Genomic DNA, 26,389 nt, shown 5'->3' on the forward strand with positions numbered 1-26,389 from the left:
ATGGTCACAAATATGCCAAATGTTTAGCTCAGAACAATGACAGTCATAGCACCAAACAATAGCAAAGAACGCCACACGCAAAATACTGGAGCAATTCAGCATGGCAGGCAGCATCTATGAGGGGAAGAAGTAAATGGTTGATGTTTTGAGTTAAGACCCTTTATTAGTGCTTGATGCACCATCAATAACTCACTCTGAGACGTAAAAGCGAGGTATCGGCTTTTATTGACTGGAAGAAGGAACAAGCAGTGAGTGACCACCATACTACATCCTGGAGACTGAGAGGCTGGGCTCAGACCTCCATCACCTTTATACAGGGGTCTGTGGGAGGAGCCACAGGAGCAGTCAGCAGGGGGCGTGTCCAGACAGGTATATGTAGTTTACCACAGTGCTGATGAAGACTCAGCCCAAAACATCAACTGTTTATTCCCCTCCAAAGACACTGAGTTCCTTCGGCATTTTGTGTGTGTTGCTCAAGGGTTCCAGCACTTGCAGAATCTCTTATGTTTATAACACCAAAGAATAACACTTGTAAAGAAACTTTAACAGAATGAATGTTCCATAATACTTAATAAGAGCACATAATTAAGCGATTAACTTGTCTAACTAGAGTAAATGTGCATGTCACTGCAGAAGGTCCTCTTCCTTGGTAAGCTTTGAGCAACCTCTGGTGGCCAAGAACTGAGCAGACAGCCAGCCTAACCTTCAGCAAGGACAATACGGATCTGCCTGACTTAGAACAACACACGCAGGTCTTTGTTTCACATTTTCTAATGAATTTAGTGCAATCCCAACCTATTGGATTCTATGATTTCCTTACCAGTTCTCCTTATCAGACTGAGTTATGTCTGATGCTCGTCCCATGAAATGGAACGAGCGTAAAGTGAGCATTGCACTCCTGATTTTAACACAATTAAATCTAGGTTGAAGAAAGCCCAGAGGTAGTTTGAAGATGCTTTAATTCATTGTTAGTCTGCCACCTGGTGGGTATTATCAGCAAGGAGACACTGGAGTACAGTTAAAAAAAATCATAGAACAGTACCGCAAAGGAACAGACATTTTGGCCCAGGATGTCTGTGCACATCAGCAGTTTCTGTTCAGTCGCCTATAGTAACACACATACCTGGTTACAGCAGGAACCACAAGCATTACAAGATAAGAACTGACAGTGCTGTCATAGGAATGAATGGGCCCATAAGTCCCTACCAGTACGTGTGGTGACACTTGTGGGCTGCCCCAGCACATCCTTCAGCTGTATTGAATGCTAATGCAAACAACACATTTCACCGTAGTTTTGATGTACATGTGCTAAATAGATCTGAATCTGTAGAGTGATGCAGTTTCAGAAGGGGAGTATCACTGAATGAATACAATGTTAGAAGAACTGGAGTCCATAAGTGGCCAACAGATGAAGATCTCCTATTTGTACCCAATCCTTCTCAACATTTGATCTGTGCTCTGTAGAAAAATGGACTGTACAATCAGTTCAATCAGATGTACCCGCCCTGCCCCCACGACTCCCTCTGCGGAATCCTCACCTTTGTAATCAGCAGGCAGAGTTAGAAAAAAGTGTAGAAAACTGATACAAAAGAATATGGGATATGGAGAGCAGAGGTAGAGGTGGGGGAGAACCTGGTTCTGATCTGAGCTTCAATGCCTGTAATGGTGGTGGAGTCAATCATGGTTTCCAAAAGGAAACTCAATGGTGACTCAAGTGAAGTTGACCTCCGAGGTTGTATGAAGAATGGAGAGCTTGAGATTGACTGGACAATGATCACATATTGACTCAATGGACTGAATAGCCTCTTTCTGAACAGTACTAATTCTATTAACACAGAATATAGAACAGTACAACACAGTAAAGGCTGTTCAGCCCAGAATATTGTGCTGATCTTTTAACCAACTCCAAGATCAATCTAATCCTTCATGCCTTCCATTTTTTTCATCCATGTACCTGTTTAAGAGTATCTTAAATGCCCCTAATGTATCTGCATCTACCACCAGCCCTGGCAGCACCCACCACTCCCTATGCAATAATCCTACCTCTGACACTCCCCTCATCCTTTCCTCCAATCACCTTACAATTATGTCCTCTTGTATTAGCCATTTCCACACTGGGGAAAAAGGTGCTGTGTGCCCACTCTGTTAAGTTTTGTTGCTCCGAAACATAAAACTGATTGAAAGAAAACACGGAGCTGTGATTGTGTTTTAGTTTTGCTTTTACTTTAAACAAGATGAGCACTTATGATGTGGTGGCATGATAATGTACTGTAGGCTATTCATGTACTTTTACTCATAACTGCAATCTATTATATAAATACCAAAAATGTACACAGAATACACTACAATACACATATCCACAGCATAGCAAATTTTAAATTGGCCCATTCAGGCCTAAAGATTTAATCATTGTGGAGGATTTCTTACTCTTGTGGGATAATGTCTTTCCTGACCAGGAAGGGCACTCTGCTTGACATGTGCAACTTTTCACTCTGAAACAATCTGAGGTTCTGGGGCCTCCTCCATGGTGGTTGTAGGGGTTGATTCCAGAACTGCAGGAAGTGGTTCTGACAAGTTGGAATATCTTTCTTTTGGATGTGTTGGCATCCTGAGCAGTGCGTGGCAAGCTGTTGATTTGCTGTTTTGTCCCAGGCTGCCAGACGAAGCTTCCAGCCAGTGCTTCCACTTTGGCCATGACTAGATGACTGGCATATAGCTCCTCCAACACTTCACTGCTTAGCTTGGATGGTACAGCTCCTCTCGGTCTCTACATAAGGCAACCCCTTTCAGGGACAAGTTCATCCTGGTGCTGGTAAAAATGGGGGAACTGGAATTTCAGCTGTATATTCCAGCCAGTTTGAGTTGCAATGTAGACCTGAGATGGTGTGGAGTCTTTACTGATTTCCCTTTGGATCATCTCTGCCCTAATAGGGAGACTTTCAATTTTCATTATGGAGAATAAGTCAAGAGAAGTGCCCTCTTCTGTAAATTTTTCAGTACTTCCTTTACCAAGGGTAAATGGTACAATCCATCAGCATTTCTATGATTAACCGACCTTTTGAATTTGATCTTGTAACTGTGTCCACCAGGAAACAGAGCCCATCTCCACATTCATGCTACTGCTGTTAGTGGAACACCCACTGTGGATTGAAAATGGACACTAGTGGTTGATGATCAGTAGTGAGGGTAACTCTTTCCCATACAGGTACTTTTTCTCTGCAGTGGTAAACGACTGCCAGGCTATAGTTCATTCACTTTCATCACTCACAACATGTGACATGATTGCACCTATATCATATGGCGAAGCGTTACAGGCAGGCTTCACTGGATGATGTGGATCATAGTGCATGAGTAGTGTCTAACGTCACATTTACTTTGTCCTTTGGAAAGCTTCCTCACACTGCTTTGTCCAGTGCCATTTCTTCCAGATTTGTAATAGAGTTCAAGGGATGGAGCCCAGTAGCCAAGTTTGACAGGAACCTGTTCTTAGTAATTGACAAATCTTAAAAAGGACACAACTGTGACACACCCTCTGGCCTTGGGGCATCCACCACTGCTTGAATTTTCTCAGCACACTTGTGTAAATCTCGCATGTCAATGGTGCGACCGCCATAAGTAATACTTGTTTGTTTTAAAGACCCCATATTTGTCTGCTTGTGCTCTGAGCCCATAATCTTCTAAACTTTTTAACATTGTCTTGAGCTTTTGGAGCTGTTTCTTGCCATTCTCACTGATAACAATGATGTCATCCAGGTAACACTGTACCTGGGCAGCCTTGCAGCACTGATACAGTGAATATAACTGCTCTTTTAAATATGAGTTGTACTTCAGTTAGGAGCCGTTTTGAATGTTTTCTTGTAAGATTTCACAATCTAAATGACTTTTCAGTGCATTATTAAACCTATTACTGAACTGACAATGCTCAGACTATTTGATAGTTCTGGTGGACTGCAGATCATGGTCTCTCTTTGGGTGCTTTGCTATGACTTGGTGGGAGGTGGGTGCTGATGCTTTTTTTTTGCTGGGGGGATGGGGAGGTTGAATCTTTGCTGCTGCTTGTGCGAGGGAGGTGGGGAGCGGGGTCTTTGGGGTTCTCAAGTTTTCCTGTTGTTCATTCTTTTGACTACTCAAGCAGTTAAGAGAAGAAAGACACATGAAATAGTCATTAGAAATAAACACCTTCATAGTGTGTGTATATTACTGAGTAATGCAACTTGAGACTGACATGACAGCATACAGGGACAAACTTCAACAGTTTATAACACAATATCCCTTAATGCAAGTAAATTCACAACAAATAGCAGATCAATGTAGAGTGATAATTAACTAAATCATCTAATCCCTATAGACATGTTAAACCAAATAAAACATGAAATTGCACAAGAGCTAGAGAGAAACCAACCTAAAGACCGCAAGAAAATAATGAAGATGCAACCCACTGAAGCACTGATGAAAATACAATTATTTTAACTGTTTCACAACCAGACGGCAACAACACAGATCTAGAGCCTTTGCAGTATGCTGTTGATGAAGTTGAGCTTACAGACAAAATTATCCTAATATTTAAAATCACACTAACAGAATATATGAGCATTGACCCAACAGCAGAAAAAAACCCTATAACCAAAACAAAATACATCCTCAAAATTTGCAGGCATTGTTAATACTCTCAACACTATTTTATTACCATATTATTTAGGAAAACTTGAAACATTTGAAGAACTACACCAAATAACATACTGTACAGCATTAAAAGCAGTGCAGTCCAATGGCTCCAGAATAGAGGCACTCATTAATTGAAACCCAAAACTGAGTAATGAAATGAGAAAACCGAAATGGCAGAAGAGATTAAGACACAAAATTGAAATGTTAATAGCCCACCTAATGAAGTATAAAATGGATAACCCAAGCAAGTAAGTTAAGAGAAAAGCTAAGGAAATATAAAGTCCATACATCATATGCTCAACCTAACAACAGCATTGTAGAATTTATAGATACACTAAAACAAAAGTTTGGTGCATACAAAGCCAGATTAAATAGATACATGAAATGCAGCAGATGAAGAAAAGAGAATTATCAGTTCAGAAAAAGGTTTATACAGAACATTGAAACTAAATTCAATGCACCAAAATGTTATCAAACCTGTCACAGAATTACCAACAAACAGAGATAATGAACTTTTGATCTAATATCTGGTCAAAGAGGGTGATGCACAATCAAGCAACAAGCTGGATTAGGGAGGAAAAAGAACATATGCACACACAATCGAATAAATGCAAATATATGAAGTTACAATGGATATGCTAAGAGAGGTTATAAAAACGCCCATAACTGGAAAAGTACTAGTAGTGATAATTTTCACAATTATTGGTATAAAAATTTTACTTGCCTTCATCTGTGCCAATTAATGCATATAAATTATTTTCTTAAAAAACTTGAGAAAGGACCCAATTTTTTCAGAAGGTAAAACATATCTCTTACCTAATGGGGAAATCATAAATGATCCATCAAACTATCATTCTATTGGTTGTTTACAAACTATATATAAAATTGTAACATCATACATCTCACAACGAATCACCACTCACTTAGATAACCACAATATACTTACAGAAGAGCAGAAAGGATGTGCTAAAGGTATGAAATGACATAAACAACAGCTGATAATAGATTCTGTAATTCTAAATCAAGCTCGGCAGAAAAGCAGAAATCTTTCATGTACTACCAAAAAGCATTTGATTCTGTCTCATACTCATGGTTAATAGAGTTCTTAACGCATATAAACTACACCCAACACTGATGAAATTCTTTCAACATCTGATGAAGCATTAGAGTACTATAATTATCTATTAACAAGGAAAAAGAACAGCCACTGTTATCAAAGTAAATCGAGGCATTTTCCTGGGCGACTCTTTAAGCCCACTGTGGTTTCGTCTAGCTTTAAAACTGCTCTCTAATTTACTGAATCAGAAAAAGGTTATAAATAAGTAAATAAATAATACTGAGAACATGAATTGTAGGGACCTTGAAAGTGAGCCCATTGGATGTGGGATCAGTTCAGTGTTGAGGTGAGTGAAGTTATCCATGATGGTTCAGGAGCCTGAGGTTTGAAGGGTAATAATTGTTCCTGAACTAGGTAGTTGTGAACTAATCAGAGCAAAGCAGCAAGTGTTCTTTACAGGCAACAGAATGAAGTGGACAGTGAAAACTGACTGTTGTGACTTTGTGACTGTCCATCACACCCTGAAAAAAAATACCCTGGCAATTGACCATGTGCTACTTAATGTCTGAGGATGCTTCAGGAGTCAGAAATTTATATTGAATATACATTATGGTTTTGAGCACAAAGTGTCACAGACTCAGAATGACATGGAAAGAAGCCACTTGGCCCATGATGACAGTGCAAATACTTTGAAGGGGCCATCAACTAGTTCCTTTCTCCTTCCATTTTCACACAGCCCTGTAGCTTTTTCTGCTTTGTATGCACTGTAACACCTTTTGAATGTTGATGTTGAACCTTCAATCTATGTACCTCAGTAGGCAGCATTAACAATATTTTGCCCTATTAGCACTCTGGGTTTTAGTTCTTTATTTAAACTGGTGTCACTGATCATTGCCAGAATGATTGCCTGAATTCTCATTTACTTAGGGGTGGCACTGTAGTGCAGTGGGTAGCGTAACACTTTACAGCGCCAGTGATTGGGGTTTAATTCCTGTTGCTGTCTGGAAGGAGCTTTGCATGTTCTGCCCGTGACTGCATAGATTCCTCCCGGTGCTCCGGTTTCTGGCCATATTTCAAAGACGCATGGGTTAGCAAGGGTTAATAATTTGTAGGCATGCTACATTGATGCCAGAAGCATGGCAACATTTGCAAGCTGTCACCACTATGTGTTTCTGACGAAGGATCTTGGCCCAAAGCGTTGGGTCTTTATTCCTCTCCGTAGATGCTGCTTGATCTGCTGAGTTTCTCCAGCAAGTTTTGTGTGTTACTCTGGATTTCCAGCATCTGCAGGATCTCTGTATATTTCGATGTACATGTGATAAATAAGGCTAATCTTTAATCTTCTTATTTACTCTATCAAAGCCATTCAGTCAAAAAATGCATTTGCATTTGAACATTTCAATTGTTTACATAAAGCAGAAACAAATGCTCTTTAAAATACATTGAAAAAAGATGAAGCCATTTTGCCATTGGTATCCCTGTAACCTTGACAATCAAAGGGAACTTTCCTTGAAGGAGATCATCAGGAATTACGAGCAACGAAATCTCGCACAGTTATAAGCCACGAACAATGTGGAAGTTGTAATTCCAAGATGCTCAACAGAAGAAGAAAGAAGCAGACGGGGCAGCTGCTAATGTGCAGTCCCACCTCCCGTGAAACAGCGATCAGCTTCCAATTAACCTGAACCTGTATCCACTTATCTCAGATCTATTTAAAATCATCACTTTAAAGGCAAATCCATTGTAGCTACATCTTGATTTTTATTCCTTTACCAGATGTGATAATTGCCTCCGGGCCAAACTTATTGCCCATCCCTACTTACTCTCTAGAGGGGAATGAGTTATCTCTTTATACCTCTGTAGTTCTTCAGGTGAAGGTGCTCCCATTATGGGTGGGATGTTCCAGGATTTAGACCCAGCAAAATATATGTACATAAATTTCATATCTAAGTGAAAACAAATGAACGGTATTAAACAATCTTGAATCTTGAATACTTTATGTACCACATATGTATGTGTGTGTGTGTGTGCATGTACTGTACATATATAATATATTACATACACATGCATACATACACACACACATATATATTCCAAAGTGAGTGATGACTCATCCACGAATCGCTGTGAGTCCTGAAGATCGTAGCCCGAAGGTTGATCAGAGATCTGATGTGTGCATGGGTGGGAGAGTGGGAGGAATGGGGCTTGTTTTGTTATTGGCGTTGTCCCACCAAGCATGTTGTGTGGCGCCGGAATGTGTGGTGCCACTTGTGGGCTGCCTTGGGTGTATATCCTTGGTTGTGTTGGTTGTTAAATGCAAGTGACACACTTCACTGTACAAAAGAGGTGGCTGCTGGGATTATAGGTGATCTGGTGACCATCCTTTGAAATTCTGTGAAGTTACTGCGGATTTATGGGCAGCAAAGGTGATCCCACTGCTTTAGAAAGGAGGGAGAGAGAAACCGTGGAACTGTCGACCTGTTATCTAACATCGGTGGTGTGGAAAATGGCTACTGTCCGTAACGATAAATGTAATAACACAATCCCCAGGAAATAATGGGGTTAGCAGAGTCAGCGTGGATTTATGAAGGAGCAACTGTGTTTGAGCAAGCCTTTGGAATTGTTTGAAGATGTGGCTAGTTTAGTAGATGTACCAATAGAGATTTTTAGGGAAGAATGCTGCTCCACAAAATTAGAGCATATCATACTTTGGATAATGTGGTGCATGAACTGAGAACTGGTTAACAGAATGGGAATAAAAGGGTCCTTCTTAGATTGGCAGGCTGTGAGTCTCAAGCATGGCACAGGGATTTGTTCTTTGGCCATAGCTGTTCACAATCTATATCAACGATTTGGCTGAGGGCTAAAGTGACCTACTGTCCTTGTATTTCCAAGTGAGCTGTTCATATCCAATTGATGAGAATATGAGTAGTGAATGAGAGGCTGGCAGACAGAATATAATGTAGAAAATGAGAGGTCATCTGTTTCAGGGCACTAAAGAGAAAAACAGGGTTATTGTTGAAGGGTGAGAGATTCAATTGCATTTTTTGTAAGTGCCTGCAAAGCACGCAAACTTTGATAATAAATTTACTTTGAACTTTGATTGGATAATGCCCATGTTCAAAGAGACCCAGATATCCTTGCCCCAAAGTTCATGAAAGCTGACATAAAACTGCAACAAGCTATGAGAAAGGCAAATGGCATTGACCCTTATTAGAAGTGGATTTGAGTACAGGAGCAAAGGTATTCAGACCTACCAATGAGGTTGACTCTTTAATGCCCATGAAATGGCCTGGTAAGTGACTCAGTCATGGCAGTTAAGAATGCGTAAACCAGTGCTGAACTCCCAAGCACCCCTCTGCATCCACATCAACTACTCCTTTCCACAGCCCCTCAGCACCCTTCATCCCTCCTCACATTGCCACTTTACACTTACACTCCACACCTCATACCTACGCTGGCACACTCACTGCCCTACTGTGTTCTCATGTGCTCTGCTGCTACCTAGAAGAGTTCCTCTTGCCAAGAATCACTTTGTCACTTTATCATTTCCTGTCAGTCACTTCATGTACAGATACTCCTGCTCCTAGTGTGATGTTTATACAGCTTGGGGTGCTCCAGTTCATAGTTCAATCCTAGCATCCGCTGTAAGGAGTTTGTACATCCTCATGGCTTCCTCCATGGGCTTCCTCCATGTGCCCCAGTTTTCTCTGACTGTCCAAAGATGAACCAGGTAGCAGGTTAATTGGTCATTGTAAATTGTCCCAATATTATGGTTAAGTCAGGGGTTGCTGGTGGCACAGTTTGAAGAGCTGGAAAGGCCTATTCTATGCTGTATCTCTAAACTTAAAACATAAATAAGAAAATAAATAAAGTTAATCTTATGTATTTATGGCCACACTCAAACGGTTACTTGTACATTGTGTTTTATGTTTATATTTAATGTGGTTTTGATGCTTATTGTGTTTTTTATGCTGCATCGTATCTGGAGTAACAATCATATTGTTCTCCTTTACACTTGTGTACTGAAGAATTACAATGAAGGATCTTAAAGCCCAGATGCTGAAACCCTAATAAGGAATAACCCTTGGTAAGGCAAAGTGGTTTAGATTCTTTTGATATCTTTGATAATGTTTTTAATGTCAAGAAGGAAAGAATTGCCACATTTCATCCCTATATCAGCTCCTTCCCTAATCCTCCTCGGATGTATCCTGTCCATGCTGATCGTCCAGTGTTGCAATGCTCGCCTTCCAGAATGTCCCTGAAGCCAGCTGTCAATGGTATGAATTCATTTTTCTCAAGGCGCAAGCTTCCTGTGGAAGAACAACATCTGCGGTTCAAACTTGCATCCCTGCTTTTTATTTCTTCTTGGCATGACTGCTTCAGTCCTCCCTTGGTCAGCCTCACATTTGACATAAACCAAAGCTCATCCAATTCTACTGTCGCCAAATTAGCTCTCACTAGAACTAAGCAACACACACAAAATGCTGGAGGAACTCAGCAGGCCGGGCAGCATCTATGGAAAAAAGCACAGTCGACGTTTCGCACCGAAACCCTTTGGCAGGACTGGAGGGAAAAAGCTGAGGAGTAGATTTAGAAGGTGGGAGAGGGGAGAGTGAAACCCGAGGGGGGAGGGATGAAGTAAAAAGCTGTGTGTGTGGGTGGGTGGGAGAGAAGAAATGGACATATAAATATACTAATTGCTTTATTGGTTATTGTGTTCTGTGTTGATCTGCCGAGCATTGTGGGCATGCTATGTTGGTGCTGGAATGCATGGCTATCCTTGCAGGCTGCCCCCAGCATCTCATTAGGTGTGTTTGTGATTTAACGCAGACGGTGCATTACACTGTATGTTAACAGGTACATGTAATAAATAAATGAATATGGAGCTTAGAAAAATAGAGGCTTTGTGGTAGGGAAATTCTAGGCAGCTTCTAGAGTAGGTTACATGGTTGGCACAACATTGAAGGGCCTGTAATGTGCTGTAGATTTCTATGAATCAGGCATAATAGGGGTCAGTGCAGCTGCTGTGAGTGTTGTGGAGAGCACTTGTAGGAAATAGGAGGGATATGCGTGAGCACTCCATGAGATGAAGCCGTGTTTCCTGTACCACCCCCACTGCTGCACCTTGGGACTCTCTTCCTTTGTTCACCTGTTCCACTCTTCTTCCCTTTGTTATCAAGTCTCTTTGCCTTCCCCCCCCCCCCCCCACCTGGTTCCATTTGCCTAACTCACACCTACCTGCCCACCACCTAGGCTTCTTCTCTTTTGATTCGCCTAGACCCTCCCCAAATGGTTCCATGCATCCATCATTTCTAGCTGTGCCTTACATCTGCAAGTTCCTCCAGCATTTGTGTGTATTGTTCAAAGTTTCCAGCATCTGCAGAATCTCTTGTGATCTATAAATCTCTGCCTCACTCCCTCCCATTCCAAATGCTTCATCTCTTTATTCCTTGCTTCCAACCACTTACCTCTTATCTCAATACTCTCCCCTCCCACTCTTGGCTCCATCTGTCCATCATCCCATTGCCAGCACAGTCCACCATCTGGTTCCTCCTACCACTCACCTACCTCAGCCCTCCCTCTCACTTCCTCTTCCATCTGCACTCTCGGTCCTGAACCCATTCCTCCGCCTCCACAGACGCTGCTTCTCCTGCAACACTTGTGGGCTGCCCAGCACAACCCTCACTGATTTGACTGGACATCAATGACACACTTCACTCTATGTTTTGAAGTTCTGATGCACTTGTGACAGATAAAGCTAATATTTAGTCTTTAGAACTGGATGCATTACATCATGGCTGACAGATCAAGGCAGGTCAATGCTGAGTGTTGCTTCTGCTTCTGACAAGTTAAAGCCCCTGCCAAAAGAAGTAGCAAAGTTATTGCGTTCCCTAGTTTCTTAAACAAAAAAATTACTTTTATCAGAGGGGGCCAGAAGGGCAGCCTGTGTGGATACTTTGTGTTAACTGCAGAGAACACTACGACAGAAGAATTGCCAGGAGTGTCCAGTGCAGTCAGAAACTGAACATTCACACAGAACAAAGTAGTCTTTGAGAACCATGTCGCAAAACCCAGAGGTTTCCTCGACAACTTGCTCCAAGCATAACGAAGAGTTCAAACTTTACTGTCAGGATGACAATATTCCTGTGTGCGTTATCTGCATTGTGGCTGGACGCCATAAGGCCCACTCAGTGGTCACGTTGACTGAGATGCTCAAACACACTAAGGTAAAGGTTACCTGTTGTGACTATTTCTTCCCTTCCCCGTGATCTACGTTCGCCCGATTCATGCCGTACCGCTGACGGCTCTCTTGCCGTACGGTGCCTCTGATGTGGGGGGTGGCGCAGGTTACCTGCACTGTCAGAGGTGAGGCACCTGCATCCCCAAGACCTAGCAGATCTCAGACTTACCCGCGCCCTCAGCCAAACTCGCCACTGAGCCCAGAAAGGACCCAGGGCTACACTTGCCATGGGATTCTCGGCTGGATGCCGGGGATGTCGGGCATGTGGAGTGTGATCGCATTCAACTGAATGTAGTTGTACATTTAATACTTCAGTAACCTTATAAATATATTGTTTGATTAAATGTTCTTGTTCATTTTAATAATTAATTATGGTCTATATGTATAAATACGTGAATTGCATACATTATGACACTGCCATGTGATACGTGCGTGCCTTGCTTAGAGTAAACATGAAGTTAGACCCACATTTTGGGCTCCCACACCCTCCGTTGACTTAGTTCAATGTTTTGAAGTTACAAAGCCAGACAGTAGGAGGCCCAGCAGTGGCCTGTACTGGAGCTGGAGGCCTGTCTACGTGTGTGAATGGGGCATTTGATGGTCGGGAGGGTGGAAAGCAGCTTCTCTGCTGTTGTTCTTGCTCGTGGTGTTCTGATGAATATTGTGCGCCTGCTCTGTGGTGACGCTTGTGCGCTGACCCGGGCGCGTCCTTCGTTTGTGTTGGTTGCTGACATAATTCACACATTTCACGGTACGTTTTGATGTACATGTGAGAAAGGAATGAATCTGACCCTGAAGTCTCTGTATCCCTCCATTCTCCAACTATCGCAAATCAAACAATCTGCGGACGCTTGAAACCTGAACCAAAACCAGAAAAAGAAAGATTGGCTTTATTTGTCATATAAATATGGAAACATGCAGTGAAATGTGTCCTTTGCATTAATTACTAACTCAGTGTGGTTGGGGCAGCCCACAAGCTGTCGCCATGCCTAACTTATTAACCCTAACCCTAACTTCTTTTGAATATGGGAGGAAACCGGAGCTCTGAGAGGAAACCCACGCGGTCACAGGGAGAATGTACAAACTCCTTACAGACTGCAGTGGGAATTAAACCCCGATTGCTGGCACTGTAAAGTGTTACACTAGCTGCTACTCTACTGTGCTGCTTGCAATACGGACGCCCACAGAAAACGTTGTGAAATACTCAGCAGGTCAGGCAGCATCTGTGGCATGAGAAACAAAATCAACATTTAATCAGAATTGAAGAAGTACAATTTTTCTCAGATGGGGAGACCAACTTCACAGACTACTCCAAGTGTGGTCTCTCTAATTTTCCGTATAATTATAGCAAAATATCATTCTTCTTGTGTTCAAAGCATCTTGTAAAGAATGCCAACATACCATTTTCCTACTTAACTGCCAGCTAAGGAGAATTTCAATCATAAATGGTCAGCTCTTACACTGAGGCAATGCCTCTAATTTTAAACTCTCTAGCTGGAAGAAATGGCCTCCAGGCACTCAATCAATTTCATGTCTCAGTGTGATCAACTCTCATTCCCCTAAATGGCAGAGGACATAGGTAAATATTTTTGGCCCAGAATGTCGACTGTACTCTTTTCCATAGATGCTGCCTGGCCTGTTGATTTCCTCCAGCATTTTGTGTGTGTTGCTTGGATTTCCAGCAGCTGCAGATTCTCTCTTCTCTGTCTTTCTTCTTTGGATAGTTTATTCAAAGAAGGAATCAACCTCATGAAATTCTTTGGCAAGGGGAACAAAACTGCATGTGCTATTCCAATGCTATCTCGCCAAAGCCTGCTGTAATCCCTGCAAGGCTTTCTTACTTTTAACATCGAACATTACAGCATAGTACAGGCCCTTCGGCTCACCATGTCCTGCCAATTTTTTAACCTACTCTAAAATCTGTCTTACACTTCCCTTCTACAAAGCTCTATTTTTCTATCATCCATGGGCCTACCGAACCGTTTCTTAAACATCCCTAATAAATTTACCTCTACTTTCATCCCGGAACGGTGTTCCATGCACCCACAGTTGTTTATTTAAAAAACTTACCTCTGCCACCCCCTCCTATACTTTCCTTCAGTTACATTAAAAGTATGACCCCCTCATATCAGCCGTTTCTACCCTGGGAAAAAGGCACTGGCTGTCCGCTGGATCTTGTATACCTCTGTCAGGTCACTTCTCATCCTCCTTTGCTCCAAAGATCTCCTGATTGAGAGCGATTATATTAAAAAAAAAAATTGGCCATGATGGAATAGCAGAGCAGATTTGAATGGGCTAATTTTGCTCCTTTGCCTAATGCTCACACTGGTGATATGTCAGGCCAGCTACTAATGTGAAGAAAAGTCCCCTGGTTGCTTTGTTACATTAGAAGAGGGGTTCTCAACCTTGTTTATGCTCTGGACTAATACCATTAAGCAAGGGGTCCGTGGACCCCAGGCTGGGAGCCCTTGCATTAGAGGATCTACAGGATATGAATATTTGTTGTAGCTTACATAACCAACCACCCAAAGAGGGTCTCTGTGCATTAAGTAGTCAAATCATTAACACAACTTCACTTACGTTGTCACTATTGCACAGTTGTGCGTAGGAGCTTCCATCCACAGGGTAACTGTGTTAATTAAAACAACATTCTGAAATTAAATAGGATCCTTTTTACAATGTAATACAAAGGACAAATCTCCAAGTAATATCTAGTATCACACACAAAATGCTGGTGGAACACAGCAGGCCAGGCAGCATCTATAGGAAGAAGCACTGTCAATGTTTTGGGCCAAGACCTTTCATCAGGACTAACTGAAAGAACAGATAGTAAGAGACTTGAAAGTAGGAGGGGCAGGGGGAAGATCCAAAATGATAGGAGAAGACTGGAGGGGGTGGGGTGAAGCTAAGAGCTGGAAAGGTGATTGGCAAAAGGGATACAGAGCTGGAGGAGGGAAAGGATCATGGGACGGGAGGTCTCGGGAGAAAGAAAGGGGGAAGGGAGCACCAAAGGGAGATCGAGAACAGGCAAAGAGTGATGGGCAGAGAGAGAGAAAAAAAGGAGGGGGGGAAATAAATAAATCAGGGATGGGGTAAGAAGGGGAGGAGGGGCATTAACAGAAGTTAGAGAAGTCAGTGTTCATGCCATCAGCTTGGAGGTTACCCAGACGGAATATAAGGTGTTGTTCCTCCAACCTGAGTGTGGCTTCAGCTTGACAGTAGAGGAGGCCATGGATAGACATATCAGAATAGGAATGGGACGTGGAATTAAACTGTGTGGCCATTGGGAGATCCTGCTTTCTCTGGTGGACAGAACGTAGGTGTTCAGTGAAACGGCCTCTCAGTTTGCAGATTTCCTCGTGTTTGCATTAATATCTAGTATATTGATCCAAAGCCTGGTATAAAACTGCACACCCAAAAGTGCCAGGGATTATTGACCCTAATAGGATTATAAACTTTGCTCCCTGCAGGTACCCCTCTAAAAATGGCATGGACTGTCTCTGAGAAAAATTAACCCTCTGCAATCTACTGAATAATGAAAGGTCAGCGGTTCCCAAATCTTTTTGGGTTACCGCCTCCTTGGCTCCCACACAACATCCCCAGCAACCCTCTCTAACTTTCCGGCCATTACAAAAAATCTATAAATAATTTTGATTTACAAAGCACAGTGTAAGAAGATAGGAATAGATAGATAGATAGATAGATAGATAGATAGATACTTTATTCATCCCCATGGGGAAATTCAACTTTTTTCCAATGTCCCATACACTTGTTGTAGCAAAACTAATTACATACAATACTTAACTCAGTAAAAAATATGATATACATCTAAATCACTATCTCAAAAAGCATTAATAATAGCTTTTAAAAAGTTCTTAAGTCCTGGCGGTAGAATTGTAAAGCCTAATGGCATTGGGGAGTATTGACCTCTTCATCCTGTCTGAGGAGCATTGCATCGATAGTAACCTGTCGCTGAAACTGCTTCTCTGTCTCTGGATGGTGCTATGTAGAGGATGTTCAGAGTTATCCATAATTGACCGTAGCCTACTCAGCGCCCTTCGCTCAGCTACCGAAACTGATACAGGACTTTGTGATATGGTGCAACTCAAACTACCTGCGTCTCAATATCACCAAGACCAAGGAGATGGTGGTGGACTTTAGGAGATCTAGGCCTCATATGGAGCCAGTGATCATTAATGGAGAATGTGTGGAGCAGGTTAAGACCTACAAGTATCTGGGAGTACAGTTAGACGAGAAGCTAGACTGGACTGCCAACACAGATGCCTTGTGCAGGAAGGCACAGAGTCGACTGTACTTCCTTAGAAGGTTGGCGTCATTCAATGTCTGTAGTGAGATGCTGAAGATGTTCTATAGGTCAGTTGTGGAGAGCGCCCTCTTCTTTGTGGTGGCGTGTTGGGGAGGAAGCATTAAGAAGAGGGACGCCTCACGTCTTAATAAGCTGGTAAGGAAGGCGGCGAATGCAAATTCAAAGCAATGACAAATAATTACAAAAATATTCAAATCTATTAAAAGGTACAAATAAAATTATTTCTCTATTTAATTACAGTAAAAAGGATTTTCATCAGCAATTTTAGAGCGTATATTAGCAGTCCAATTATTCACTACTTCATTGCTTTTTCACTTTTCAGTGAGAAGGAAGGGCTTGGTGCAGTGAGACCAGCTTCTCAACATCAGGCTGAGTGTCACTCAGAAGGAGTCTCAGATCCCCACCTTCAGCAATTTGCAGTCTGTTTTGTTGCTTTGAAAGAAGTTGGCCGACTGCACTGAAACTTTGCTCCACTAAGTAAGGTGTTGGAAAGGCAATAAAGAACATCTTGACCTTTTTCCACAGTGCAGGATAGTGTACAGAGATTTCTTTCTTCAACAAAGCCTTGATATGATTTTTGAACCTCAGCTTCAACTCAAAGTAATTTTGTAGTGTCATCAGTTCTTCCTTCCTCTTTCCCGTTAATTCCTCATTACAAGTGTTCAAGAATGGATTTATTACCAATCTGGAATTTGGATCAAGAGAAGATCCTGAAATCTCTCTGACATATCTTTATGCAGCTCACTCAGGTGGGCATGGTATATTTGAAGATCATGATCTGGCATTCTTTCTTTCTCTTCCTGCTCAGAGAGGCTCGAAAGTTGGAAAAGGCTGCCAATGTTGCACTTAAATAGGGTTAACTTGGACAGACATGCGGAGATGACCGATTTGACTTTGATAAGATTCACATCATTTTCTTGCAATTGAAGATTGATTTCATTAATCTTTGCGAATAATTCTGACAAATAAGCAATGTCATGCCTGATTTTCTTGAGCTGATTTCTAAACTAAGTATTCAAGTCTTTAAAGAATTTTTTAGTTTCAGAAGAGCACTAAAGAGCATCTCAAAAGTTTCCTTTTGAGAGCCATCTGACTTCTGTATGCAACAGCAAGCGTTCAGATTGTTTATCATTCTCAATACAAATCTCTTGAAATAGTTGAGAATTGAGAGCATGGGACTTGATTTTTTTACCCCCGTGTTAGCAGTTTTTTAACGACTTGTGCAACTGATCACTTAGGTTTTTTTGTGACAAAACGTTGTCTGTGAATTACACAGTGAATGGTAACAATGTGAAATATTGACTCCCCCTTGGTATCTGTTTCAAGTCCTAACAACTCTTGAAACTAACAATGCTTTCCTCTTATATCAAGTGAACATAATCAAGAAGCAAAGAATCTATGCCTGGCAAAGTTGGCTCATACAACTGCAGAGCAAATTCTGTTGCCCTTAGTATCTTCCACATTCTTGGGCATTCCATTGATCCATCTTTGAACAGAATTGTTGCTGAGCAGGATCACTTTAATTATTTGATCTGATGACTTATGCAAAACTGTACTCAGAATCTCCCTCACTGCTGGCAGAACCTGGGGTGCTGCAGATTTAGTAATGAGTAATGAGATGTTGTATGAAGCATACAGACCATCACTGTTTTGTGGTGAAGTGCTGGCAAACATGGTATGAAGTGTTTTCCATTTCTGAAATTTTCACAAAGTGACTGAAAATAACCCAAGTTCTTGTTTGCGTTATCAGAATGTATTCTCTTAAAAACACTCCACAAAGCTGGACAGTTTCCTTGCCTCATTTGAAAAAACTTTTTCCACGCAACAGACACATTGGCTGCTGTTGGTTGTTTGGGGCTAGTGTATTTCAGATACTCCACACTATTCTGTCTACGTTTATTTTATGTTTGGTCACTTCTGCCATTTTCGTTATGGATTAATGACCACAGCCTATTGTTTCAATCCAATCTCGAGTGCTATGAACAATAAAGGGGAAAGTTATGACATCATCATAGCTCAGGCAAAACCTGACTGTCTGCCTGAAGGTGCAGAAAGTGGGGCAGCGATATCTCGGTTTGCCTGTGGGGTAGAGAAATGTGGTCAAGTTCATTCAAAAGGACAGATTCAGAACTTTGCCCAGTTCAATGCCTTACTGTAATTCACAGGACTTTCATCACTGCATGAGTAGAGTATGGGAATCATTCTAGCTAACACTGTACCACAGTAATGAATGGCAATAATCACAGGCCGGAAGTAACACAATTTCTTCAGCCTACGTTTCTCATGATATGCCAAATACAGAAGTGTCACATTGCTTTTCAAAAATTATAACACAGTTTGAGCAAAGTATAAGAGAACAGGTTAGCAAGATATGAGGTGATTATATGATCATTATAATTAATCATGGGGCTCTGAAGATCAAATGCTTATAATAAGTAATTCATTTCTTAAATTAAGCTTGAAGCCCTCAGCTGCTCCTCTTGTTACCGAGTGCCCCTCCAACACTGTCCCCTTAGAAACTCCCACTGCCCCCAGAGGGGCAATATTGTCCACTTTGTGAACCACTGACTGAGATAGAGTGGATTTGGAGAGTAGGTCTTCAAAAGTGGGGGAGTCAAGGACCAGAGGGCACATCCTCAGAATACAAGGACATCTCTTTAGGATAGAGATGAGAAGTAATTTCTTTAGCAAGGGGGTGATGAATCTGTGGAATTCATTGCCACAGATATCTGTGGAGGCCAAGTCATTGGATATATTTAAAGCAGAGGTTAATAGGTTCTTGATTAGTAAGGGTGTCAAAGATTATGGGGAGGAGGCAGGAGAGGGATAATAAATCACCATGACGGAATGGTAGAGCAGACTCAATGGGTCAAATGGCCTAACTCTGCTCCTATGTCTGATGGCCTTATGGTCTATTTCAGCAGAAGAGAATGGCAGTGAAAGCACATTTTACATTATTTCCCAATGGCCCTGGAAATGCAACAGTCTGACTGAATATTCTGTACAACAAGCTCCACAATCTGTTACACTGAAAACAATTGCTAAATAAAAATATAATTTGTTTTCCAGAGTGTAATAATGTTTAAAATACAAATTGTACAAATTGTTTTTGATCTGATCAAAGTACAATTTAGAGGCATTGTTATAAAAAAAAATGAACACTTTAAGACAGTTTTAAATGTCCCATTTAACAAGGTCTTTGGTTTGGACAGGAACAGGGAACAGAATTGAGTACTATCCTGAAATTCTATGAATGAATAATGGACTGAGCCTTCACAAACAAGAGAAAATCTGCAGATGCTGGAAATCCAAGCAACACACACAAAATGCTGGAGGAACTCAACAGGCCAGGCAGCATCTATGGAAAAGAGTATAGTCGATGTTTCGGGCCGAGACCCATAGAAACATAGAAACCTACAGCACAATACAGGCCCTTCGGCCCACAAAGTAGTGCTGAACATGTCCTTACCTTAGAAATTACAAGACTTACCTATGGCCCTCTATTTTACTAAGCTCCATATACCTATCTAAAAGTCTCTTAAAAGACCCTATCGTATCCGCCTCTACCACTATTGCTGGCAGCCCATTCCACGCACTCACCACTCTCTGAGTAAAAAACTTATCCCTGACATCTCCTCTGTACCTACTCCCCAGCACCTTAAACCTGTGTCCTCTTGTGGCAACCATTTCAGCCCTGGGAAAAAGCTTCTGACTATCCTGATGAGATTTCCACCTGTGGTTCCTACCTGCTCATAGCTACCTGGCCAAGGTGCGGAACGTGCCTAAACACCCACTGATCTAGAAATGAGATCCAGTTTGCTCCAGGATAGTGCAGAGTCTCCACTTCTCAAATGCCTCTGACCGCCTTTAGAAGATGAATAAAGAAACCTTGGGCGGGGTATGGTGGTTGGAGGGGGCAAAAAGAAAGGGTAAACTTTCTTTGTGTCAAAGCTATCATTAAATTTACCAGTTTTAAATGGTTCTAACATTAAGTATCTTTTAGTAAGTATTAAAATAGAAGAAATTGCATTTAAAAACTCAGTTACAAAATGGCTAGAATGTAAAGTTAACTAAAGCAAAAAAAGACACTTTGGTTTAGAAAAATGATCCAAAGATTTATTAACAAAGTATGTATGTGCTATACAACCTTGAGATTTGTCTTCTCACAGACAGCCACAAAACAAAGAAAACCATGGAACCCGTTCAAAGAAAAACATCAAGCCCCCAACATACAAAAAAAATCGCGCTAACGGCAAGAAAAATGAATGTAAAACACAGAATATAAAAGACTAAACCACACAGTTATCAAAAGAGTCCAGCCATATTCAGTCCAGCTCAGCTCAGCTCAGCCTAGCCCAACTCTGCGTCTTCAAGACCTGCAGGGCCGGTCCGGCCTGATCGAAAGCACACAAAAATAAAAACCAAAAACTGAGCGACCAGTAACCAGTAACATATCATAATGTGATCTATAACATCCAAACCACAAACCTTATCAATTAAACCTTGCCCAAGACCCAGGACTCTGGCACCATCGAGTGAGAGGGAGAATGAGAGAGAGAGAGAGAGAGCATTCATACGTAGACACCTTCCTCTGGGAGCAGTGGGCAAGAGGAGAGAGAGAGAGAGAGACTGATCACATGCAAACACCTTCCTCAGCAGCAGTGAGTGAGAGAGAGAGGTCACCTGTAAGTAATCGGCATTGAACATTCGCCCCTCCTGCTCTCATCCTCGCTGGTTTCAATCTTCCTCAATGTATTAATTGGCAAGATCTGTGAGAAATGGAGTTGATCATGGACTTGTGCCCTGTATCCGGTCTTCTTGGCCTCCAGGCCCCACACATCGCTCGATACCTCACCAAATTCACTTAGAGACAGCAAAGCCCCAAATTGCTCAATTGTCCCAAAAACACATCACCAAAATGTAGATCACAGGCTCGAACAGTAGCAGAACCACATTTGAATGAAAATGAAGTACAAGAAGTGAAAGAATTAATTTTGTGAACCACTGGAGGATGTTGCCTTTGGTCATGTTGTTCGTTGGTGCTATCTTCTTCTACATAGACATACGTATGTCAACCAATATAGATAACTAAATGCTCCAAAGGCCAAGATCTGGAGCTAAATATCAAGTGAGATCTCCAAACATTTCTCCAATAGTTTTAGCCGGTTTAATTTATGTAATAGATGAGATCAAAGTACATGTTGCTATTGGAAGCACTTCTGGAAGCACTCAACAGATCAGGCAGCATTTGTTGAAAGAGAACGATTTAGGGCAAAAACTGAAGAAAAGTCTTAGTTTGAAATACGAATTCTCTTTCTCCTTCCATCGATACTATCTTTCCTGTTGAGTGTTTCCAGCATTTTTTATTTTACTTCAGACTTCTAGCATGTGCAGTTTTTTTTCTTATTACATGTTGTCAGTTTTGTTGTTTGTTGTGAATGCCTGATAAAGCACTTTGAATTTTTTGGGGTCCAATTGTGTTCTTTCTTGTAAGAAATGTACATATTTTATGTTTAATTTATGCTTTTCTTGTGAATGAGGTGTATTTGTTGCTATGTGCCTGTGTTAATCATAAGAGATTCTGCAGATGCTGGAAATCCAGAGTAACACACACAAAATGCCGGAGTAAGTCAGCAGGTCAAGCAGCATCTATGGAGAGGAATAGACAGTCGATGTTTCGAGCCAAGACCCTTCATCGGTCCTGACCTGCAGAGTTCCTCCAGCTTTTTGTGTGCATTACTATGATGCTGCTGCAAGTAAGTTTTTCACTCCACCTGTTTAAACACGTACTTGTGCACAAGGCAATTGATGCACCATCAATAACTCTCAGAGACGTGAGTCGAGATATAGGCTTTTATTGGCTGGAAGAAAGAACAAGCAGCAATTGACCACCTGGAGGCCGGGGCAGTGTCTCCAATCGCCTTTATACCGGGGTCTGTGGGAGGAGCCACTGTCAGTGGGAGGAGCCACAGGAGCAGTCAGCGGGGGCGGGGGGGGGCGTGTCCAGACAGGTAAATGTAGTTCATCACAGTATGAAAACACATGACTTCTGATGAACAGGGTGCTGGAAAAACGGGTGCATAAGATTGACCCATTCATGAATAATGCTTTAGCACTGCTGTCTGTTTGATACACTCAACATATGATCTCACTTAAGGACTCTTTATCTTGTCAGTTCATACTCATTCCTTATTGTTTTTTATTTATTTTTGCATTTGCCAGTTTCTTTTTCATTGATCTTGTTAAAGTTGCTCCTCTATAGACTTGCTGAGTATGCCCGCAGGAAAAAGAATCTCAGGGTTGTATGTGGTGACATGTTTGTACTCTGATAATAAACTTTACTTTGAAATTTGAACTTTTGGACTTTTGATACTTCCTAAATCAAGTTCAAGTTTACTGTTATCTGACTGTACGTACATAAAATCAATGAAAATTGAGACAAGGGTTAATCTAGAAATGATCACGATACCCCTAAAAGGATAATGAGTTTAAATGGTTTTTTATAGTCTCAGAGAGTGGAATTTGACCTTTTGTTGCAGGCAGTGTCCATTTTGCAGCTGTTCAAAGCTGCAGGGGGCTGTAGTCACTCATCCTTGGAATCTGAGCCTGTTTTCCTTTCTGCTTTGGCTATGACATCCCAAGTGCATCTGCAGTTGCCATTTGTAAAAATAAAACAGAACAAGATTGATGATGAGAAATCCACAGGGGTCTACGGTTTGTGAAACAGGAGGGCCACGCCCCATGCTGTCAGTGAAATGATGTCCATGCGACAAGACCAGGGGTTGCTCATCTCTGAATTGACCTACTTTGCAGGGGTTAACTTTCACCCCAATGACACCTAGGGGTTAACAGTTAGCAAACTGCTATAACAATACTAGCAACCCGGTTTCAGTTCTGCTGCTGTCTGTAAGGAGTTTGTATTTTCTCCCCGTGACTGCGTGCGTTTCCTCGAGGGACTCTGGTTTCCTCCCACATTTCAAAGACGTACAGGTTAGTAGATTAATTGGTCACATGGTTGTAATGGGCCAGTGCACGCTCGCTGGGCTGGAAGGGCCTGTTACTGTGTTGTGTCTCTAAATAAAATAAAAGAAACATTCATCCCTCCGTGTCAGATGTTTTTCAAGGAGGCCGACCACAAGTAGGAGACTTACCGATTGGCCAGTGTAGGATTTTGTGATTGGAGGAAAGTATAGGTGGGAGTGTCAGACGCAGGAATTTTACAAAGAGGAGTGGGTACATGGAATATACTGCCAGGGGTAGTGGTAGAGGCATATACATTAGGGATATTTAAGAGATTCTTAGATACGCACGTGGATGAAAGAAAAACAGATATCTATGGGAGGGATGCAATAGATTTATCTTGGAGGCAGTTAAATGATTGATACAACATCATGGGCTGAAGAGCTGTACCGTTCTATGTTCTATGCACTTTCTGAGATATCGGGCCTACTTGACACAGGCCTTACATGGACTTACACTGAGAATCTGTCAGCGCCGACAATTGTCAGTCTAGATTAAAACAAGAACCATCTGGAGAGGAGGCAGTACCTGGTGCAGTGCAGAATTTGTGTCCGGTAAAAGAAACTTAGCTTCCATTTTCAAAATGAATTGATTTCCGCCTGCCGTTCTGTGAGTGAACACGGCAATGTAAGCAGGGCTAGGGTTAGCCATATATTTCCAATGAAGAGGAAACTGCTGCTGAATAACAAATCTGTTTTTCATTCTTAACTTTTCAAAGTCCACGTTGGAGTCACAGACTGGAGACCTACAGAAGCATATGTCGTTGATCCAAAACAATATCAAACTCACTGCCAACAGCATTATTGAAGTGAACGTGAGTGTTCTTGATGTGTGAACATAACCTTAAATGTGATCAATGGTTTGACATGTTTAGTTGTCACATTTAAAATAGAGAAAAAAAAATTAATAAGGCGGAATATTGTTTGATTTATATTTAGTAGTGCAAAGTAAATTTATTATTGAAGTACATTTATGTCATTATCTAGAGTACTGTGCAAAAGTCTTAGGCACAAATATATAGCTTGGGTGCCTGAGACTTTTGCACAGTACTGTAGTAATTTTATGTATTGTACTGTAAAGCTGTCACAAAAAAAACAAATTTCATGACATATATGAGCGATGATAAATCTAATTCTGATATGGGTTTCTATTCTGGACTGAGAGTGGGAAGGGGGCAGAGAGAGGGGCATCATGGTTGGGAAAAGAGGAAGGAAGCACCAGAGAGACATTCCCATTTGATCAATAAACCAATTGTTTGGAATCAAATGACCTTACCTGGAGACTCAAGCCTGGGTGTGTCTTCACCCCGACACTCTTTCTCTGCCACTTGTCCCACACCTCTCCCATGACATTCCACCTTTGCCATTCTCAACATCCTTTGCTTCTGCCAGATTTACAAACTTGCTCTCCGCTCTACGTTGGTAAATACAGTACTGTGCAAATCTCTTAGACACCATAAATATATATACTTGCCTAAGACTTTTGCACAGCACTGTACTACCTTGAGATTCATTCACCTCTCAGCCTCCTACATTTCACTCTGCAGAATATCATTACTCAGATTACACAGATACTGTGCAAGTAGTATGCCTTTGAACTTGTAACTCAAACCTTCCAGTCCCAGTAACATCATTGTAAATTTCTCTTGTGTCCTTTCTAGTTTAATGGCATCTTCCCATACCAATCAGACTTATCTAGAGTACTCCAATGTTGGCCTTACCAACATCTTTTGCAAGATAAAATGTCAATGTAGCCAAAGATTTAAGGGTCCTAAATTTGGTGTTGTTATATTTGAGGATGTGGGTGAGTTTGTTGGGGGTGATGCATAGAAATTTCTGTTGAAAGATACGAAGAAACCCCTTTGTTTTCAGTGGAGGCTTCAGCTCATGAGTCCATTGTTCTCGAATTGAGAGAAAAAAAATGTTTTTATCATTCCATTCACTTTCTCTAAGATGCCTTATTTCGAATAGCAAGGGGCTGAACATAGAGTCATAGAGGACTACTAACCATCGAGTCCATGCTGCGCTAGCCTGGTTTTCCGCCTACTTTCATGTAACTGTACCTGGACCATAGCCCTCCATACCTCACTCACTCACATACCTATCCAAACTTCCCTTAAACATTACACTTGAACTCCACTGGCAGGCATTCCACACTCTCACCATCCTCTGAGTGAAGAAGATCACCACAGCACAATGGAAGATTCAGAGCCTTCCGCTGAAATTGTAGGACAAACTCTTGCTTGTTGCTTGTGCCAGCTGCAGCAGGGCTCTTCGTGTCTTACCAGATATGTAGTGGCCAAGAATTCCAGATGTTCTTTTTCCCAGATATTCCAATATCCCAAACACATGGATACGCTACTGATCAGACTATCCATTGTTCTGTGACAAACACTCAGTGACCACTTTATTAGGTACAGGAATGTAACGAATAAAGTGGTCACAGGCGTGGAACCCGGTGTGGTCTTCTGGTGCTGTAGTGCATCCACTTCAGGGTTCAAACTGTTGTGCGTTCTGCACACCACTGTTGTAACACGTGGTTATTAGAGTTACTGTCACCTTCCTGTCAGCTTGAACCAGTCTGGCCATTCTCTTCTGGCCTCTCTCATTAACCAAGTGCTTTTGCCCACAGAACTACCACTCACAGGTATGTTTTTTGTTTCTCGCACCAAACTCTAGAGACAGTTGTGTGTGAAATTCCCAGTTGATCAGCAGTTTCTGAGATACTCAAACCACCCTGTCTGGCACCAACAATAGTTCCACAGTCAAACTCACTTAGTTCACATTTCTTCCTCATTTTGATGCTTGGTCTGAACAAGAACTGAATGTCTTCCGCATGATTTTATGCATTGAGTTATGGCCATGTGATTGGCTGATTGGATATTTACATTTGCGAGCAGGTGTACCTAATGAAATGGCCACTGAGTGCAGAAACACCCTGCGACAGTTTGGTGTTCCACTATAAAGAATTCTTGGATATCTTCTGCACGGAATTCTCAGATATTCCATTCCCCATAATGTCCTAATGATATTCTATTTATGGGAATGCCTGATTATACAGATACTGTGCAAGTAGT

At 41.6% G+C, this 26,389-nt stretch overlaps 1 protein-coding gene across 1 annotated transcript in view; it reads left to right on the forward strand.

Annotated features, from left to right (window-relative positions):
• The first annotated feature begins 23,921 nt into the window (after positions 1-23,921).
• The window catches only part of LOC140726192 (E3 ubiquitin-protein ligase TRIM39-like), a 45,003-nt gene continuing 42,535 nt past the window's right edge, over positions 23,922-26,389 (forward strand). Inside the window, exons 1-2 of the mRNA XM_073042223.1 lie at positions 23,922-23,940; positions 24,032-24,127. Coding sequence (XP_072898324.1) covers positions 24,071-24,127 — 57 coding nt within the window. The 5' untranslated portion in view covers positions 23,922-23,940; positions 24,032-24,070. The remainder of the gene's footprint in view (positions 23,941-24,031; positions 24,128-26,389) is intronic.

Source organism: Hemitrygon akajei, chromosome 4 (genome assembly GCF_048418815.1).
Source record: "Hemitrygon akajei chromosome 4, sHemAka1.3, whole genome shotgun sequence".
Lineage (NCBI taxonomy): Eukaryota > Metazoa > Chordata > Chondrichthyes > Myliobatiformes > Dasyatidae > Hemitrygon > Hemitrygon akajei.